The 21,259-nt window shown below is 41.6% G+C and overlaps 1 protein-coding gene across 1 annotated transcript in view; it reads right to left on the reverse strand.

The window, feature by feature from the left end:
* Positions 1–21,259, reverse strand: part of eci2 (enoyl-CoA delta isomerase 2) — a 156,710-nt gene that overhangs the window by 16,415 nt on the left and 119,036 nt on the right. The window contains exons 6-8 of the mRNA XM_078539553.1: positions 1,291–1,393; positions 925–1,045; positions 684–773 (exon numbers count right to left, since the gene is read on the reverse strand). Coding sequence (XP_078395679.1) covers positions 684–773; positions 925–1,045; positions 1,291–1,393 — 314 coding nt within the window. The remainder of the gene's footprint in view (positions 1–683; positions 774–924; positions 1,046–1,290; positions 1,394–21,259) is intronic.

The raw sequence follows: 21,259 nt of genomic DNA on the forward strand, positions 1-21,259 counted from the left end.
TGGTTATGGTACTGGACTAACAACATGGAAATCACAAATTCAAATTTTACCATGGCAAGTTATAAAACAATTCAGTAACTCAAAAAGAATGGCCATGAAAGCTGTCAAACTGAGAAAGAACTCAAGTGGTTGGCTAATATATTCAGGGAAGGAGTCCTGCCACCCTTTTCCCCTCGACTTCAGCATCACGCTATGTCGTTCTCTCTGCAGTGGCCTAGCAAGGCATACATTTGTAACACAATTGCCTCAAGTAAGTCCTGTCACAACCTTCATAGGGGAAGTATGGATAGACAGCAAGTGCAGCCTTGTCAGCATCCTGAGAATAAATAATGGAAAAAAATGTACAAAGCTGTGTTTTAATTGCTATAATTTTTGGGGTACATTTTCCTCCATTTGTTAATGTTCATAAAAGGCTGGGTGTGACTCTAATGTTGATCATTTTTCCTGTATAAATCTCATACAGTTAATTGAATGCCTCATGTGAAACTGCATTAACCAAATTAACAAGAAGCACTATAAAGATTTATGCATTTCTGGGAATTTATTTCTTAGAAACCTTAATAGAGTTACATATCAGTAAACGTTTTAACTATAATGCTAAATACAATATTGCAAATTTTATCAGTATGTTTGTTTGATATGTTTTGTTAAGAAATCTCAGTGGTGAAATTTGCTATCCATACCTTGATAGTACCCATTATCTTAGGGAAGGTGTAAGATGAGCAACCTTCTGGACTTTGACCAAGTTTACTAAATGGTGCATGGAATGTGGCCTGTATTGAAACATATCAAAACAACACAGATTTGTTACATTAGTGCCAGCATTATTCATTATCCAAAACAGTTTGCTGCAGAAAAGACGAGATTCTTTTTTTAGCAAACATAAAAATGATCAATTAGATGAGAGCACATGAGAAGACTCACTTTATCAGTGGAGTAGACCGCATCAAATAATCCTAAAACAGTGACAGCAACTCCAACAGCAGGACCATTAATTACACCAATCAGTGGCTTTGGAAAATCAATGTAATGGCTTATATATTTCCTGTTGGAGGCAAATTAAACCACATCAGTCAGTTAATTAAGCTATTGAAACAAAATGCTTAGATTTCAAAGGTACATAAATGTTACAACAATTAAAAAGTTTAATGAAAACAATAAATGCTATTACTATGCTGAAATATACTTCTTAATATCCATGACAAAGTAGAATTTTGTGCTTATATGTATTTTAAAAACAATTCCGAGATCTATGCCTTCAGAATATTTTAATAGTCACCCATTGCTCACTTCAGTAGTTCTCCTGAATTCTTGGACATCTGTTCTACTCCTTCTGGCCCAACAGTAGTGAAGTTGCTCAAGTCATTCCCACTACAGTAATAATCGCCACTACCTGCAGATGAAGAGACAGTAAGATATCAAATTTATCTAGAAGACTTTTAAATATTTACCTTCTTAAAAAAAAGCATTTTCTGTTTCTAGCAAGTGAATGTGTCATATGTATTTGACATGTGTCAAATTGACAAGGATAAGCTGTTTATTTGGAATTGTCTAATTCTTCACAAGTTTTTGTTATAGTATTTTCAAGTTGATGATAAATTCAAATGATATAATTTAATATAATTTCAAATGACAGTCAGCACCATCTTGAGAAGCCAACTTCACAAAATTATTTTAATAATTTGCTTGATTAGTAGCTAGTTAGTAATCGGTAACTTTGAATAAATAATTAGGAATTTATTTACCAGATTTCTGTAGCTTTCTTATTTTTCATTTGTAGTGTTTAATTGTAATTTAACATATTTCTATAATTTCAGCCAATCACTAATTGTTTCTCTATGGAAGTGTAATAAATCAGAACGGTGCACCTCAAATTGTCTAAAAAAATGCAAATGGGAAAGAAAGAAAAGCATTAAAACAAAATCTATCCCATGTTTGCTGTTTTGTGGCCAGATAGCACCAATATAATTTCAAATTGTCAGCATGTTCTTCGAGTTAACTGCATAATTGAAAAAAAAGTGGCAAATTCAGTGTTGATTTGGAATTTAAACAAAACTAGAGAAAGTTTAAGATTACAAGACTCAAGCTCAACTAAGGCCTTTCTAAATAAGAGTTAAGCATAATGGTTATTTCTCAATTTTAAAAAATTGCTGCAGCAGTAACTGTATTCTGGGTAATCATACCAGCTAGAAATTAGCTGGCTCAAAAACTAGAAGTGGTTTCTTTTTGTATGATACCAAGAGCTCCTCTCCCTGTTTGTGGACTTTGCTGTGCCTGTTCTCGATTTCCTGCATCTGCTTTCAAATTCTTCTTTCAATTCTTGCCTAGCCCATCTAACTTTCCACTTGTAGCTCCACAAAAATGCCAATAGATATCCTCACCACACAATGAATACGTAAAATGGAGATCTGGCAAAGTTCTATAACACAGAGAATTTTTTTTTGCTGCTTGCGATGCGGTTCAGTCAAATCTGGGCCAATCCACATTCAGGCATTGTGGTAAAAAGATGTACATTTTAAACAAAATTAAATGTAAGTGTACCCAGAAAGGCACGAAATATCTAAAATAAAAACATAAAATTGTTGAAATACGGTAGTCTAAAGATTAGCTGGATTAGCAATGTGTAGGTTGAAGGGGAAACATTTACAGGACTTAGGGAAGAGCAGGGGAATGGGACTAATTGAATAGCACTACCAAAAAGCCAAAACAGCACATGGTGGGCTGAATGGCCTCCTTCTATGCCATATCATTCTATACTTCTCTTGTTAGACTTCACCTCATTTGCACATTCGTGTAAATAATGATTATATTACCAAATTATACTGTACATAAGCTTAGTGGTGAAAATTCTTAATTTGTATGTATTATTGGGATGATTTGTGAATTTTGGGTTATGTTGTTAAAGTCTTAAAGTTGGCATCCCTTTAAGTGCCAAATACTGTAATGTAGCTTTAAGAAAGAACACATAGAGCAAACTGAAGTTATAGCTAGGACACATTTGCATATTTGGGCTCCAGCAAGTCTAGCTTAACAGTAAATAGAAGCTAACGCTACAAAGCTGATTGGCTGGAAGAATGGAGACAGGACCTCTGGCTAAGGGGTACAAATTAAGGTTAGATTGTTGTGGGGAAGCTAGGAGCACTCTTCCCATTGGTCAAGAGTCGCAAATATTGGGTTAGAGGTTGTTAGTTGAGTTGATTCAGGTGCTCATAATTGGGCTGAATGTTGCAAAGCTTGCTGTAAAACAGTATAAAAATAGGGATGCATCACTGAGGTCTTTGCACTTGCTAAGGCTTAGCATTTGTCACAGGACACTTGCTGGGGGATATTTGTCAGGAGAGTTAGGAGTAGGGCACATGCTAGGTATTTAGCATTAATGTGAACATTGCCAGTCAATGTATTTCTCATGGGCTGAGGGGCTGCCGCAAGAACCCAGTATTAGGAATTGGTGGATCCAGTATGGACTGGATATCCAGGAATGCCGGGGCTAAAGTAGTTACCTTAAAAGAGAGAGAGAGGGAGGGAGAGAGAGCACATCTAGCAAGCAGCTGTGAAGTGTGTAGCTTCAGCAGTTAAGGTAGTCTGGGAAGTTGTGGGTTAAAAAAGGAACCACTGGAGTTGAAGTCTTAAAGCTAAAGTTGCCCAGGTATGTCCTGTACACAAAAAGCAGGACAAATCCAATCCAGCCAATTATTGCCCCATCAATCTACTCTCAATCATCAGTAAATGGAAGGGCATCAGCAGTGCCATCAAGCTACACTTCCTTGGCAATGACCTGTTCACTGATGCTCAGTTTGGATTCCGCCAGGGCCACTCAGCTTCTGAGTGGTTGGTTCATGAATAGACAAAAGAGCTGAACTCTAGAGGTGAGGTGAGAGTGACTACCCTTGACATCAAGGCAGCATTTAACCGCGGGTGGCATCAAGAAGCTGTAGAAAAATTGGAGAAAACTTTCCACCTGTTGGAGTCATATCTGGCACAAAGGAAGATGGTTGTGGTTGTTGGAGGTCAATCATCTCCGTTCCAGGACATCACTGCAGGAGTTCCTCAGGGTAGTGTCCTAGGCTCAACCATTTTCAGCTCCTTTGTCAATGACCTTCCATCACAAATTCAGAAGTGGGGATGTTTGCTCATGATTGCGCAATGTTCAGCACCATTTGCGACTCCTCAGATACTGAAGCAGTCCATGTCCAAATGCAGCAAGACCTGGACAATATCCAGGCTTGGGCTGACAAATGGCAAGTAACATTCACGCTGCACAAGTGCCAGGCAATGACCATCTCCAACAAGAGAGAATCTAACCATTGCCCCTTCACATTCACTGGCATCGCCATCACTAAATCTCCCACTATCAACATCCTGGGAGTTACCGTTAACCAGAAACTAAACTAGACAAGCCGTATAAATACTGTGGCTACAAGAGCAGGTCAGTGGCTAGGAATCCGGCGGCGAGTAACTCACCTCCTGCCTCCCCAAAGCCTGTCCACCATCTACAAGTCACACGTCAGGAGTGTGATGGAATACTCCCCAACTGCCTGATTGGCACCCCATCCACAAACATTCACTCCCTCCACCACTGATGCACAGTGGCAGCAGTGTGTACCATTTGCAAGATGCACTGCAGGCATGCACCAAGGCTGCTTAGTACCTTCCAACCCACAGCTGCTAGCATCTAGAAGGCCAAGGGCAACAGACACATGGGAACACCACTACCTTGAAGTTCTCCTCCAAGCCACTCACCATCCTGACTTGGAAATATTTCACCGTTCCTTCACTGTCGCTGGGTCAAAATCCTGGAACTCCCTCCCTAACAGCACTGTGGGTGTACCTACACCACATGGACTACAACGGTTCAAGAAGGCAGCTCACCACCACCTTCTCGAGGGCAATTAGGGATGGGCAAAAAATGCTGATCTAGCCAGCAACCCCCACATCCCATAAATTAAAAAAAAGCTGCAAAGGGATTTATATGTTTTGTCAGAGTTAAGTTGGCTAAGCTAAAATGTCGAAGGATGTTGAGACTTCAGATATCAGGTTCAAGGAACCAAGAAGGGAAGACCCCAGAAGTCCCAGGATCCACAGGAAAGACAGAACGACAGGCATTGAAGTTGTGTGTTGTACCATGCCTGGACTGATGAAATGTTACGTATCAATCTGTATCGTCCAATAAACCTTGTTAGTTTGTATTTAAAGTTAGTGATCGTCTTTCTTGCCAATAAGGTTATTCCTTGACATGAATTTTCTTACTCTGGGGTTTAGTATAGAGTCCAAATTTCTACAGTTTGTGGCAACCACACAGGATGGGGAAAAAAAGGACAATCTTTTTCCAAGGGCAATTCGAAGAATGAAAAGGACACTTTTCTGAGTTTTCAGACCTTGAGTTGGTTGCCCGATCACAAGCCTAAGGGACGAGGTAAGGAAACTGCAGTTAAACAATTTTGGCGTGGTAATAATTCGGAAGCTTATTTGGGTCTCTCATGCAGCTAGACTTCACTAAGATGTATGCGTCAAAATGGGTAATAGGAGCTATGATGGTTGTAATGGGAGCAGTGATAGTGGATATCAAGGAATAGAGTTAGAAGAATTAGCAGATCGGACTTGGAGGGAGTCCAAGATTTAATGATGGAATGCTTAAGTAAGGGGAGTAGAGTACTCTTAGAGGAAGCGATAAAGTTCAATCAGGAACAGGTGGATCAAAGAAATATTAGAGCAGACAGGGTCCATGGTTGATTACACAGGAAGAAAGGGATGAAGTGCACAGTAGAGGGGTAGAATGAAAAGCTGAAAAAGCAGATACAGAATTTAGAAAGGGACGTAGTGTAATGGTCAGCGGTGTTACAGCATCAGAATATGACGGCTTTACAAGCAGGGAATATTATGCATGAGTTGCAGGGGGTAAAGCAGTTGAAAAAGTGTCAGATGGAAAACATTGGTCTCAGATAGGAATTGGTTTCAGATGGAGGTTGCACGCAGGGCACTCCAGGTATTGGTTAAGTGGTCTCAAAGGAAAGTAGAGATTGAGCAGTTGAAAAAGAAACTAGGAAGACAGCAGTTGATAGTTTCAGTGGTGACTATTAAGTCCCACGGTTCAGTTGATGAGACAAGCAATTTGGAAGTTAGTGGAGATAGCATGGATTTAGAGAGTTCTTCTCCTTCAGTGGTAGTGCAGATACCGTGAGAGTTGAATCTTCAAGGTGTAATAGTGGAGTACAGGATGACTTTGAATAGTCTGACACCTAATACATTATAGGCTTATGTTCAGAAACTAGGGACTATTAAATCAGGACTTATCTGATGATGTATACACAGCTTCAGTATTTCAGGCTGGGACACTCGAGTTAGGGGAAGAGGATTGTAAAAGATAATTCTTGCAGCTTGCAATTCAGGATTTAATTTGGGACTTCATCCTGATACAAATCAAAGAATAATAAATGAAGTATTAGGTGGAGTTCTTAGAGGGTTAAGTGTTGAGAAAATGAATATTAATGAAAAGATGAGGTCTTGTAAGCAGGGACCAGAGGAGCATCTGGGAACATGTGCTTGACGGTCATGTGGGTACAATGTTTAATTGCAGGGCAGTGTTAGGCTACGCCATCAGTAGTGCAACTCTATGGGTTAGAATTGAGGAGAGAATTGTGGATGAGAATTTGGGATATTGTAAAAGGCAGTATCCAGCTTAAAGGAGCGATAGTTAAAAAGCCTATCTCTATTGTGGAAGGACTAAGAGAAGTTCCAGTATTTTCAGGTAAACCTCGGTCATTGTGCTATAGCTGCAGGAGATGACAGGTAGCAAGGGCATGTAGAGGAGTTAAGTGGGCAAGAATGGAGAGATCGCCCGAGGGGAGACCACCTCTGAGACCTCCTCTCTATGCTTCACAGTCAGTGTCCAGTGCTGAAGGCAAGAGCACTGAAGGAAAAGTGAATCAATTGGATTGGGAATTTTGAGAAACTGGCAGCCGTCATGGCTATGCAGACCCAGACACAAGCGGGTGAAGGCTTTCCACTGCATGCTGTTACCACATAGTCGTCGACAGATTGGAAGTAGCAGGGTTAGAAGCAAGCCTCACTTATTTAGAAATGACGTTCCAACGTGATGTGAGTGGGCGACCGGAGCTTTTGCCCTAATTATGGGAGCAAGGTGGGGGGGTGTCAAGTTCAGTCTAGTGTTGGACAGAGCTGTGTGCACCAGCAAGCATGGAGACAGCTCTTAGCTTGAACCCTTTACTATATATATGTACATAGTTCTTGTAGTTAAAAAATACATACAGTTAACCGACTTGAGACTACAAACACTTCATTAAGACCCACTGAATGGTATCCAACAGCCTACAACACGCTGGCAGCTAATGGAAAAATCCAAAACCTCGCAAAAAGTGCAGAGAAAAATAAAATCCTGCAAGACTAAATAAAAATTTGAAGAAGCATTCTGACCTGAAGAAAAGCTCGAGAAGCAGACGCGCAGAGGAAAATTGCCAGGGAAAAAGCTCCAAAGAAAGGCTTGGAAGCTGAAGGCAGTTGTTTAAAATTCCTCACTGCAGCAGAAGGCTCCATGGGATTTCTTGGAAGCCCAGCTTCAATTCCCAGAGTGCAGAGTCAGCAGACCTAGCAAGGGTGAGCTAAAAGTTTTACCAATTCTAGGATAAAGCAAGTAATAAGAAATTTTCAAATAGGTCAGAAATTGCCATTTAAAAACTCTGTCAGAAAAAACAGATTCTGATCCGGCGCCTGAACACTCTGTCTGTGCTTGCTCCAAAAAGGAAAAAAAAACATTAATTAATTTGAAAGAATTGCAACAAAGAAATCAGCTTAAAAGACCAGCAAAAGCCAGGATTTGACACTTTCGCAAACCTAAAGCATAGCACTGAGATGGAGAAGTCTACAGCTAGTTGATTTAAGCGGCCGCTATTTAAAATCTTTTCAAGCAAAGCGCCCACAGGTGAGGTCAATGCCCTGCAATTTCTGTCCAATGCTTTCAATGTAACAGAAGTGGACACTTTGGAAAACTGTGCAAGGCCAAAACATCTAAATGCACAGAAGACCCAAAGATGGTTCATGAGGTCGAGACTGCACACCAAGAGGACACACAGCTATGCTTCTTGAGTGAGGTCAAAGATCCAGGATTTTCACATTGGAATGTGGACATGTCAGTTACCGGTAGTCTCACAAACTTTAAATTGGACATGGGAGCCAGTGTTACGAACAAAGAATCATGGCTGAGACACTCCTGGCTTCCAGCAACAGACATACCACTCCGTGAGTCCAAGGGAAGTCCGACTTCTGGTCATAGGCATGATTCTGGAATCATTAAGGTATGGTGGCAAACAGATCTTCGAGCTGGTGTACGTCACCTGTAACTAGCTTTTCTCTTTCTTCAGCAGAGATGCCTGTGTAGCCCCAAATCTCTTCAAAATGGCAAAAAATGTCAAGAAACCACTGTCATAAATTATACAGAACTACAAGTTCCCAAGAGCTCAAATGAGAAAAAAGATCCTGACTAGGACTTCAGCTCTGAACTGTCCTCTTTCTTTGCAGAGCAAGTTTGTCTATTTTCATTATGGGTACCGGAAAGCCCTCATTGATCAGACCAGCCAACCACTCAGATGGTTACCATGATGCCTCCCATGGAGGATAGACAAGACAGCAACCAAGGACCAGAAGAGCCCCAACCTCTGGCTTCGACAGCTGTTGCTGTGATCAACACTGCGACCGCAGAGCAAACACTGCAATCCCTAGCCAGCGTGACAGTGCCACAGATGATGCTGGAACCAAGTAGCAGCCGTCCATTGCCAATGGCACACCACACAGCCAAATGCAAAGGTGAGCATACTAAAGAACCACATCCTCATAAGAGGAATGGCCATCTTCTGTCACAGAGGACATCACGAGGAAAGAAGAAAATAATGACGTGGAGATGAGCACAATGGGCCTGAACTTCCGCAGAGTGGCAATCAGAGTTGGAATACCACTCCGCTCCTAGTTTCCTACGGGTGGCCAGTAGGCCATGGGAGATGTTCAGTGGGTGGGTGGCGGTTGGGTGGTCAGTGGGGAGGGTGAGGGTCAGAGTGGAGGTGGTTAGGTGCTCAGGGGGGTCCTGTTGGGTGGTCGGGGGAGGTGGGGGGATTGTTGGTGGTGGAGACAGTCCTGTAGGAGGGTCAGTACTATAGTTACCCATTAGTTTTTCTGGGTAACTATTACTGTAAGACAGTCAGAATCATCCAAAGTTTGCTATTTAAATCATACTTTTTGATTGATTCTGATTGCAGGGCAATTGCCCAATGGAAGTCTGAACTTCCTGGGCAATCTTTACCTGGGAGCTTCTGGTGGGATGGGGGTGGTACCACAGTGCATCTTTGGGGTACCCCCATTTACAACTCTTGGATGTTACAGGCCAAAGTTTGTCCATCCCGCAAGAAACGGGATGGAACAACAACCACCTATCACCACAATTGCCAAATTCACAAAGAGCAGTTCAATACCAAGGAATGGAAAAAGAGGATGAAAAGTTACCGAAATGTCAGAGCAACCTCCAACCAACAGAGTCTATCTGCAATGACAGAGCCTATCACTCCTCCGGCAGTAGTGCAAATAAGATATGGAAGGGTTATAAGGCCTCCAAACTGCATGAACCTATGAACTCAGAGACTTGAAGAGGGGAGGTGGTGTAGTAATAACGATGTAAATACATAGGGTGAACTAGAATAACTTGAAATACATTGGATAAAGCCTTGTGGGAGGCATAGTATAAGGGTCATAATATATAGGGTTAAAACATATAGGGTTAACGTGGGACTGATCATAGAGTGATGTAAGAGAATACATGACCTACACTTAGGAGTCAGTCTAGTGTTGGACAGAGCTGTGTGCACCAGCATACATGGAAGCAGTTCCTAGCTTGAACCCTTTACTGTGTATACGTACATAGCTCTTGTAGGTAATAAATACATACAGTTAACCTATTTAAGGCTACGAAGGCTTCATTAAGACCTACCGAATGTCCTACAACTGTCAGATTAAATTAAATGGAGAAGTGTGTATAAAGGAAATGCCTTGACCCTTAATGTACAAGGGATTTCATTAACTGTTGAATTGCCAGTATTTATGAACACTGTTCATGGAAAAGGGATACTGAACAGTGGTGCATTAAAGCCATATCAAGCTATTGTTGATTATAAGCAAGGCAGCATTTGGGTAGGTACAGGAACTAGTGAACTAGTTGAGACTTCTGATGGTCTTTGCAATTAGAGAGGCTTTAGCATATGAAGTTCCTTGCCATTTACATAACTAAGTCCAAGAGATAATTAGAGAACATTCATTAGTTTTTGCTAGGAGTAAGCATGATTACAGGAAATTGTAGGCTGAAGAAATAACTAACAGACCTTGTCATTCTTTTCTCAAATAGTACTCGATTCCCAAAAAGGGAAGAGGTAATAGAGTCTCTTTTTAAGCAGGGCATGTTAAGACAGGGCACTTTCGTGACCAATTTACCCATTATGACCAGTAAGAAAGGCAGACAATTCTATGAGACTGTTGGTCGACGAACAGGGGTTAAATAAGGTAACACTTAAATGCACATCCATTGTTAGTAAAGCGCCCACATTGCTTTCTGATTTGCCAGTAAGAGCTAAAATATTTGCAATACAATTGTAACACTGAAATCTTGTGTACTAGAACTAGCAACTCCTTTAGCCAAGCTGTTTAGAGTACAGCTATGAAACTGGATTCAGCCAGAGTTAAGTGCAATAATGAGTCTTCAGGCAAATACCAGAATAATCTAGCATTTGACCTGGTGCTTGACAACAGCTGGATGAAATAGTGCTACCTGAGATCAGTGTTTCTCTGAACCACTCATTTGTCAGCACTATATCATGTGTGTAAGGAAGTGGAGCCGTGTTCAACCCATGTTTAAATCTCAATCCTTTAAATCACTTACTTTCAGAACCAATTCCCTAGCAACCGTGGATGTCCATTTCAAATGGGTGACCTTGAAAATTTACATGCATAAACTACGAGAAGTATTGTGGAGGATGGGCATGCACCTACACATATTTAACTGAAGCATCTATCTGTTTCCAACACTACTCGTCCCACCCTCCATGAATCACACTAAGGCACAAAGAGCTGGAAATCAAGTTGGATAAAACTCTGCTTATTTTTCACGACTAGCTGCCAGATCAAATATCTTTGCTGTGATGACTCTATGGAACAGACTGGTTTCGTCAAGAAACAGTTAAACTTTATTACAGAGACATTTTTAGTGCTTGCACCCTCGACCAGATCTCTCATTGGAAAAGCCCCACCCCGTGGACTGCCTGCACTAAGAGTTCACCGGGTGCAGCCTCCACAGTACATCACATGACCTGTGACAGGCAGGAGGGAGTGACTATACATCCAGTTACCACATTTCCTCCCCCTTTAGATTTTTTACAATTACCTTTTACAGAAAAACATTTAAACAATCCAATCAACATATATACAATTTCAGGTGATTATAAATCAAGTCTCTGCGGTGCTCTTCTTATGCGGCTAGAGCGGCGTAGCTCTACCACTGGAGGTTCCTGAACAGGATCGACAGGATCTGGAGCTGCACTATGAGACACATCATTGGAACTTGGCAGTTCAGGATTTAGCAACTCTTTTGAAACATCTGGAATGTCTGTTCTAGGTCAATCACACACCTCGGAAGTCGACGGTTCAACGTTAATCACAGGTCAATCAGTTAATTGTTGGAATGTCTCTCTGGCACGGATGTGATCCACGTGCTTACGGATGATTCTATCTCCCACTTGTACTTGTGGACCAGTCTCTGAAACAATGGCTCCCAGGGCCCAGACAATCCTTCCAGAACACATTCTGTCATGTTGGGAGGGACAGCGCTTTCAGTTGCTTTGGGGGACTTTGTCGGTTAGGCATTCCTCTTTCTCCATAGTGTCTATTGTGTTCTGCTAGATGTTGACGTCTCAAAAATTGAACATTTTTTTCCACTTTTTTCACAATTTCAGCTATTTCATTTTTCAATGACTCAATGGTACTCTGTATGTTTGAGACATTTAGTGCTTTTTATTCTAGCTCCGTGAGCTTGAGTGTCGAATTTACATTTTCAATCTTATTTCTGTCTTTTCTTTCTGTCTGCAGCAGGGCTTGTCCTTGTCCCTCACTTTGGTTTCACAGTTGGCCAGGTCTCTCTCCTGTGAATTCTTAGCTTGCTTTAGTTGTGCTACTCATGGCTTCATTATCCACTCGCATCTTGGAAAGTTCAATGACCATTCCTTTCAAGGCCTCTTTTGTTTCAATCAGCTGCTTCTTCAGTCTCTTTCTTGTATCTTTTAGCCTCCTCCTGGACTAAAAAAACATTGCTGAGTCTTCTCCGTCAACCGTTTCTTCAGTTTGTTCAAAGTGGCATTAAATTCATCTTGCTTCTCTGCATAATTTTCCAGACCTGAGAGATCCTTATAGCATGTGAAGGTCCTTCCGTTTTCCTAACTCACCCCGTGAACCCATGTTGTATTACTTTAGAAGTTCTGGGATTCCATCTGATTTTAAGTGAAATATCTCAGGCCAGTTGAGTTCGATCTTCTGTATCCAATCCAGACCTAAAAGATTGGGTCCCTCTCCTTTCACTATTATTACAGGCAGTTGGACTGTCTGTCACTTATAAGAGACTGGAACAGTGGTGATGCCCTTTACTTGAATAGATTCTCCCATGTAAGTTATTAATTTAGCGGTCGTCGGCTCCAAGTTTATAGGCGGTCTTCCCTCATTAAGATACCTGAAAGTGTGCTCTCCTACCACCATAGTTGAGGTACCAGCAGCCACTTCCATTGTCAGTGGCTTCTCATTCACTTGTACTGTCACCATAATAGGCTCAGTCTTCACAGCAGTCATATTGTATAAGGAGTAAACGTCAGGAGCAGCAGATTCAGCCTTTGCTGTACCCTTTATTTCTATCATGTTTGTTTGCTGTTTTGAAGGCTGCTTCAGCTTTATCAGGCATTGCCTAACCACGTGACCCTTCTTATAACAGTAATGGCATTCTGCCTCTTTGTATTTATAGTATCTGCTCTGTGGTCACCTCCACATCTATCGCAATTTTGTCTTGAAACCGATGATGAAATACTTCCGTTAGGCTTCTTAATATTTCTCAGAGTGGCCATTGAATTGCGATTTAATGCTGCAGGTCTGGCATTTGCGCCATGCTCGGTGGCAGGTTCCTGCCCAACATGAAGTTCGGCGCTATTATCCATGCGTTGCTAAGCCTGCGAATTTCTTATAACACTTTCCATGGCGAGGGGGATTTCTAGGGTGCTCTTAAAATTGATATTGACCTTGGCGAGCAATCGGCACTGAATGGGGTCGTCCTTGACTCCACATACCAATCGATCCCGCAGCATATCGTTTAAAATGTCTCCGAAGTCGCAGTATTCCGTTAACTGCTTGAGGTTCACTACATAGGTTGCGATGGACTCTCCCGGGGCCCAAACTCTTGAACTGAATTTAAAGTGCTGCGTTATCATGGATGGCTTCAGCTGGAAGTGTGTTTTCACTAGGTCCACTAATTTGCTTATATGACTTTGAATTGGGCGTGTTTGGGGCAGTCAAATTACGAATCAATTTATATGTTTTACTGCTGCATACACTTAAAAGGATCGCTTTCCGTTTTTCTTCAGTGGTCATTTCATTTGCTATGAAGTAAAATCCGAGGCGCTCAACATACTGGCCCCAATCTTCAATATTAGCATCATATGGATCGATTCTTCCAAACAGCAGCATGACTGATGAGTAGTATTTAAAAAAATTCGAGTTACTCACAGTAACAGGACGAAGTGCAGAGTTAAAGTTGATCTTACCCTCGTTGCCAAATGTGATGACTCTATGGAGCAGACTGGTTTCATCAAGAAACAGTTAAACTTTATCGCAGAGACATTTTTAGTGCTTGCACGCCTGACCAGGTCTCTCATCGGAAAAGCCCCACTCCGCGGATTGCCCGCGCTAAGAGCTCACTGGGTGGAGCCCCCACAATATATCACATGACCCGTGTTTGGCAGGAATGATTGACTATACATCTAGTCACCACATTTACAATAGGCTGTTGATAGCAGAAAATCAAGGCCATAGTCTCAGAGAACCGACAACAGTATGCATTACAATTCAATTAATCAACAATGTAATCAATTAAGGACAATGTAGATGGCACTTATTAGTTGCAAACCTCCCCCCCCCCCCTCCTCCTCCACCCCACCTCAGGGGTCTCAGACAGACCTTTGTGTAGGCTTGAGTGCAACTAACTATCCATTCTACATGTAACCGATTTAACTCTCATAGCCTTTACGGCGAGGCTATAATTTAAAAAAAAGAGATATACAAGATTTGAACAGATCTAATATTGAGCTTTGATTTTGATTGAGCTGCAACAGACAGAGACACGATGCAAATCCAGTAGCTATGAACACCTATGTCATCAAAACATGACCACAACCAGTGAGGATTAATTTAACTATTAAGAAAAGTCTACTATTACTTAAAAATGATGCAAAGGAACTGCAGAGGAAGATGAGTTCTACTTGCTTAATTCTTTCATGAACTGGTTCAATAATACTGTGTTATCAAACTGACTTCATCAACAGGCTATATTTTTTTGCCTGTAAAAAAACTCTGTGAATAAACTAGTTTGGCAATTCAGTGTGTGCAAAGGCGTCTGGTATGACATACGAATCGTCCTTTGAGCTGATGTGGGTGTGTAGTAGAAATCCTACACATAAAATCAAAGACAATAAAAGGGTTGATTTTTTTTACTCGAAGCACAGTATTCAGATTATTTTAACACTATCATAGTTTCACTCAGAGTGCGAGTTTGCCTATGGGTTCGGACTTCTGCATTATGCATGAGAAAAGGATCTGGTGTGAATCAAGTCGCTATATTTGTTGTCAGCAAGGTTGGGATATTAATACTGCATGAAAACAGGCTTAAATTAAACTAGCATGCACACGAATTGGTATTTAAAAATCTATACAGGAGTTGAAAAAATACATGTGAGAGAGCTAGAATTAGCTTGATTGACTGCAGAGCAAAACAGGATGAGGAATGTACATACTAATTATAAATGCATAAATTGGAGGTTGATAAGGAACACCTATACAGTCTTCAGGTTGATGAAAAAGAAGTATTAGTACAGGTTTGTGCCACAATAACATGAATATAAGCAAAAAAAGCATCAACAATATGCACTTGAACAGGTGGAAAAAGGCTTATTCATAGGGATCTGGAAAATAATGTTGAATGTAATCATTTTGCTAAATATAGTCCTCAACAAATTTAAAGAATGGGACAATTAGATTATTAAAGGCTTTTAAATTATTAGCATTAGTCATTGCTGAGACAAAGGACTTTGGAACAAGAAGCGGTGTCATCAAACGTTGTTAAAGCACTCACTATACTTTCATCCAATTGAGTGGAATACAGTGGAATAAAATTTGTATTACTGTAAAGGTAATGGATGCTGGAAGAAAACAAGTAAAAATTCAAAATAGTGCAGAAAGTTTTTGTATAATGAACTAGTCATAAAGCTTCAGGTATTTGGATATTGACCTTGGTACACTAGGTCTAGGTCTCAGGAACAGTAATTATTGAGTCAATAACTGTTCTTGTTATAGCTAATGTGCTGTTGTGTTAACTGGAGCCAAATTCCTACAATAGATTTTGCACAAGTCGAGGGCTCACATTTGTGGTAACTATGCCAAATAAAAACACTTTTATCCACCTGTACATCCCTGAGACCAATGGCTAGTCCAGTAGAAAGCTTATAGGCACACTGACTCTCCTATGTGCATTACTGAGAATGCACAAGGTCCCAAGGACTGGGATGATTGCTATACTTATTGCTTGCCTACAGAGAAGGCAAGTACCACAAGAATCAACAGGCTTCCCTGAATTGTTATACAGGCACTAAATTGTGATCCACTACAGTACGGCATAATAGTCATTACTAGGACAGGCCTACAAGACAATGGGGGCAAGGAACGGAATATGCAGGTGATGTGTTAACAGTTCACTTGGAGTCCAAGTTGCTGCAGCAACATCACTTTTTACATGCATGTTGTGGTCTGGAGCTATGCCTAGTGATGGTAGAGGCTCCAATGAGGCACTGAATATACCAGATTATAGGAACATAGGATTTAGGAGCAGGAGTAGGCCATTCAACCCTTTGAACCTGCACCTGCATTTGATAAGATCATGTCTGATCTGGTTGTGGTCTCAACTCCACTTTCCTGTCTTCCCCCCATAACCCTTAACTTCCTTGTCAACAAAAATCAATCTAACCCAGCCTTGAATAAATTCAATGACCCAGCCTCCACTGCTTTCTGGGGAAGAGAATTGCACAGACTAATGAACCTCAGAGAAAAAAATTCTTCCCGTCTCAGTCTTAAAATGGAGACCTGTTATTCTTAAACTGGGCCCCCTCGTTCTGGTCATCCCCACAAGAGGAAACATCCTCCTGGCATCTACCCTATCCAGACCCCTCAGGATCTTATATGTTTCAATAAAATCCCCTCTCATTCTTCTAAACTCCACTGAGTCTAGGCCCAACTTGTTCAACCTTTCTTCATAAAATAAGGCCTTCATCTCTGGTATGAGTCAAATGAACCTTCTCTGAATGATATATCCTTTTTCAAATAAGGAGACCAGACTGCACAGTCTTCCAGATGTGGCCTCACCAAGACCCTGTACAGCTGGAGTAAAACTTCCCTGCTTTTATATTCCATTCCCCTTGCAGTAAACACCAACATTCCATTTGCCTCCCTAATCACTTGCTGTACCTGCATATTAACTCTTTGTGATTCATGTACCAGGACACCCAGACCCCTCTGCACCCCGAGTTCTGCAATCTCTCTCCATTTAAATAGTATACTGCTTTTCTATTCTTCCTGCCAAAGTGGACAAATTCTCATTCTCCCACATAATACTTCATCTGCCAAATATTTGCCCACTCACTTAACCTATCTTATATCCCTTTGCAGGCCCTTTATCTCCTCTTGACAACTTATCTTCCTTCCTCTCTTGGTGTCATCGGCAAATCTAGCTACCATACATTCGGTCGCTTCATCAAACTCATTTAGATAAATTGTAAACACTTGAGGCCTCAGCACTGATCTCTGTGGCTTTCCACTAGTTACAGCTTGCCAACCTGAAAAAGACCCATTTATCCCTACTCTGGAGTATTGCTGAAAAAAAGAGACATGTTGAAGCTTTTCCTCTTGCACTCATCAGGGCACCGCAAGAATTAAACATTTTTAAAATTCATTCACGGGATGTAGGCGTCGCTGGCTAGGGCAGCATTTATTGCCCATCCCTAATTGCTCTTGAGAAGGTGGTGCTGAGCTGCCTTCTTGAACCACTGCAGTCCATGCTGTGTAGGTACACCCACAGTGCTGTTAGAGAGGGAGCTCCAGGATTTTGACCCAACGACAGTGAAGGAATGGTGATATATTTCCAACTCAGGAGGGAGAGTGGCTTGGAGGGGAACTTCTAAGTGGTGGTGTTCCAACGTAACTGCTGCCCTTGTCCTTCTAGATGGCAGAGGTTGTGGGTTTGGAAGATGCTGTTTAAGGAGCCTTGTTGAGTTTCTGCACTGCATCATGTAGACATGCTGCTGTTACTGTTCGCCGGTGGTGGAGGGAGTGAATGTTTGTGAAAGGGATGCCAATCATGGGGGCTGCTTTGCCTGGATGGTGTCAAGCTTCTTGAGTGTTGTTGTTGCTGCACTCATCCAGGCAAAGGGAGAGTATTCCATCACACTCCAGAAAGTGCCTTGTAGATGGTGGACAGGCTTTGGGGAGTCGGGAAGTGAGTTACTTGCTGCAGGATTCCTAGCCTCTGACCTGCCCTTGTAGCCACAGTATTTGTATGGCTAGTCCAGTTCAGTTTCTTTTCAATGGTAACCCCCCAGGATGTTTATAGTGGGAGATTCAGTGATGGTAATGCCACTGAATGTGAAAGGGCGATGGTTAGATTCTCTCTTGTTGGAGATAGTCAGAATACCAATATAAGGGGAAAACAACGATTTATTCTATATGAGAAGACAGTGCTGATTGGTTGGCAAGTGGACAGCCATTCAATGAGTCATTTGTCAAGGAAATGACTTGACCAATCAGGGTCAAGCTGCCTGGTTTAAATTTCAAACAATGCTTGACAGTTAACTGTCAGTCACCATCAATTGGTGCATTCTCCATGGCACCTCCTCTACCAGAGTCCACTTGCCAACCAATCAGCACTCTCTTTTCTTACATTATAAATTGGTGTTTTCTCCTAGTATTGGTGTTCTTGCGCAGTGTCCTGATGATGCAAGACAAAAAGCAATACTCAAGTTCTGTACTACCAAACGACTATCCCTACTCTCTGTCCTGTTTGTTAACCAATCCTTTAACCATGCTAATATGTTACCCTCTACACCATGTATTCTTGTGTAGTAACCTTTGATGTGATACCTTATCAAAAACACTTTATAAAATGTCTACAGGAAGGACAAGGGGGAAGAGTAGTCTTAGTGATTAAGGATGAAGTTACTTCAATAATGAAAGGATATTATGAGAAGGAAGCACCTGCTGTGATGTGGTAGAACGTATAAATGCAGAGATTTGACAAGCATGTAGTAAAAGCAGAATGGTTTTAATGCAGAATTTTAACTTTCATATAGATTGGAATAAGTAGACTAGCTCATGTCAGAAAGGTAGTGTACTTGAGTTTTCTGCAACAATATGCCATAGAATCAACAAAGGGATAGGTAGGTCATTTTAGATTTAATAATAAGCCAAATTTAGTTAACAGCCTTAGAGTGCATCAATATTTAACTGTAGCAATCAAAATTTGATAGTTAAATGCTGTGTTTGAAAGGAAAAAATAGGAAACAGCTACTAAGGTTCTAGATTAAGGGAAGGTTGGTTCGAATGAGATGAGAGAGAGATTGTTAACAGTATGCTGGGCAAATCTGTTAATAGGTAAGTAGTCAAATGATCAGTGGGAAGTGCTTGAAAAGGAATTTAATGTAATACAGAACCAGTTTATATCCCTAAGGGGAAAAGAGCTCAATTTACAAAATTAACAGCCATGAATAACATGAGGTGATGGACACCATTAAAACTATAGGAAAATTTGATTTATGCAAGGAGGCAGAGGCTATACCTGAGGTATTAAATGAATACTTTGCATCTGTCCCTACAAAGAAGAAGATGCTAACCAACCATGGTGAAAGAAGAGGCCATTCAGACACTAGAAGGGTTTAAAATTGTTAAGGAGGTGGTATTGGATAGGTTGTCTACTTAAAGTGGATAAGGCACCAAGATTGGATGAGATGCATCCAAGGGTACTGAGGGAAGTGAGAATGGAAATTGCAGAGGCACTGGCCACAATTTTTCAGTCTTCCTTAGATTCAAGGGTGGTGCCAGAGGACTTAAGAATTGCAAATGTTACATCCTTGTTCAAAAAAGGGTTTAAAGGTAAGCCCAGCAATGATAGGCCTTTAACTTTGGTGATGGGGAAACTTATAGAAACAATAATTCGGGACAAAATTAATAGTCACATGGACAAATGAGAGTTAATTAAAGAAAGCCAGCATGGATTTCTCAAGGAAAAATCGTGTTTAACTAACTTGCTGGAGTTTTATTGAAGAGAGGGCTGATGAGGGCAATGCAATTGATATGATGTACATGGACTTCCAAGGCGTTTGATACAGTGCAACACAACAGACCTCTGAGCAAAGTTATAGCTGGTGGAATAAAAGGGACAGTAGGAACATGAACATGGAATTGGCTGAGTGACAGGACACAGGCAGTAGTTAATGGATGTTTTTCCGGTTGGAGGAAGGTTTGTTGGTTAGTTCCCCAGAGGTCAGTTTTGGGACTCTTGCATTTCCTGATAAATATAAATGACCTAGACCTTGGTGTACAGGGCACAATTTCAAGATTTGTGGATGGTACTAAACTTGGAAGCATTGTGAACTGTGAGGAGGAACTTCAACTTCAAAGGGGCACAGACAAGTTGGTGGAATGGGCGGACAGAAGGAGATTTAGACAGGCCTCATCAACCTTGCAGAAACTCACCAAGGCTCCTTAGACAGCACCTTCCAAAACTCACGACCATTACCATCTAGAAGGACAAAGGTAGCAGCTACATGGGAACGCCACCACCTGGAAGTTCCCCTCAGAACAACTCACCATTCTGATTTGGGAATATATCGCTGTTCCTTTACTGTCGCTAGGTCAAAATCCTGGAATTCCCTCCCTAATAGCACTGTGGATGTACCTACACCACATGGAAGGCAGCTTAGCATCACCTTCTCAAGGGCAAATAGGGATGAGCAATAAATGCTGGCCTAGCCAGCGATGCCCACATCCCATGAATGAATTAAAAAAAAGAAAAAGGCTGCCAGGTGCGGAGGCAGGTTGGGCGCAAGGCCTGCCTCTGTGTTCCGGCACTGTGTTTAAATAAATAAAAAATAACAATAAAACAAAAAACATCATTTCAGCCCTCATTCCTCCACACACTCCCTTTGCCAACCAATGCCCACCTGCTCCCATGGCCCCTATGCCAACTCATGTCCCTTTACCCATCCCACACTGCCCCATACCCCTATGCCAACTTAGTGCCCCTCTACCCACCTGCACTGCCCTATACCTCCTATGCCAATTTAGTGCCAACTCATGCCAACCCATGTCTCCACCCATCACTCTTACCCCCTCCATGCCAATTCACCTAGTATCCTTGGGCAGTTTCTTGACAGCTTTGACACTTCCTGGACAGCTTTGACAGCATGACAGTTCCAATGAGTTTGTGCATAAAAAGTGCTTAATCGTGTTCAACTTCTAACAATCCCAAAGGGTACCTTACCTCTCCCAAAGGTGTCCCGGGACCCTATCCTAAGGGGTACCTTCCCTCTACAAAAGGGTACCCTGGCTATCCATAAGAATCCACCAGGCTCAGACCCCCTCTTACCTGTTCTAATCTGCACGCTCTAGATTCCACACTCCTGTTCTTCCAAAATCCCACTAGAATGGAGGCATCTGGTGATTTAAATGGCCAGCTGCCTCCACGAATTATGTATGTGTGAACACCGGCCCGGCACCAGTCCTGTCCCCGCGAAGATGGGAAGTGCCTGGTTCGGGGGCAAGACTTAGAATTTTTGGCCATTTCTGTAATTTTCGCCATGACAGAGAGCCTCTCCGTTGTGGTGAAAATCTGGACTTCGGGCTGTTATTTTTACTTGCAAAA

The sequence above is a fragment of the Cetorhinus maximus genome, chromosome 3, assembly GCF_964194155.1.
Source record: "Cetorhinus maximus chromosome 3, sCetMax3.hap1.1, whole genome shotgun sequence".
In the NCBI taxonomy this organism is placed as follows: domain Eukaryota; kingdom Metazoa; phylum Chordata; class Chondrichthyes; order Lamniformes; family Cetorhinidae; genus Cetorhinus; species Cetorhinus maximus.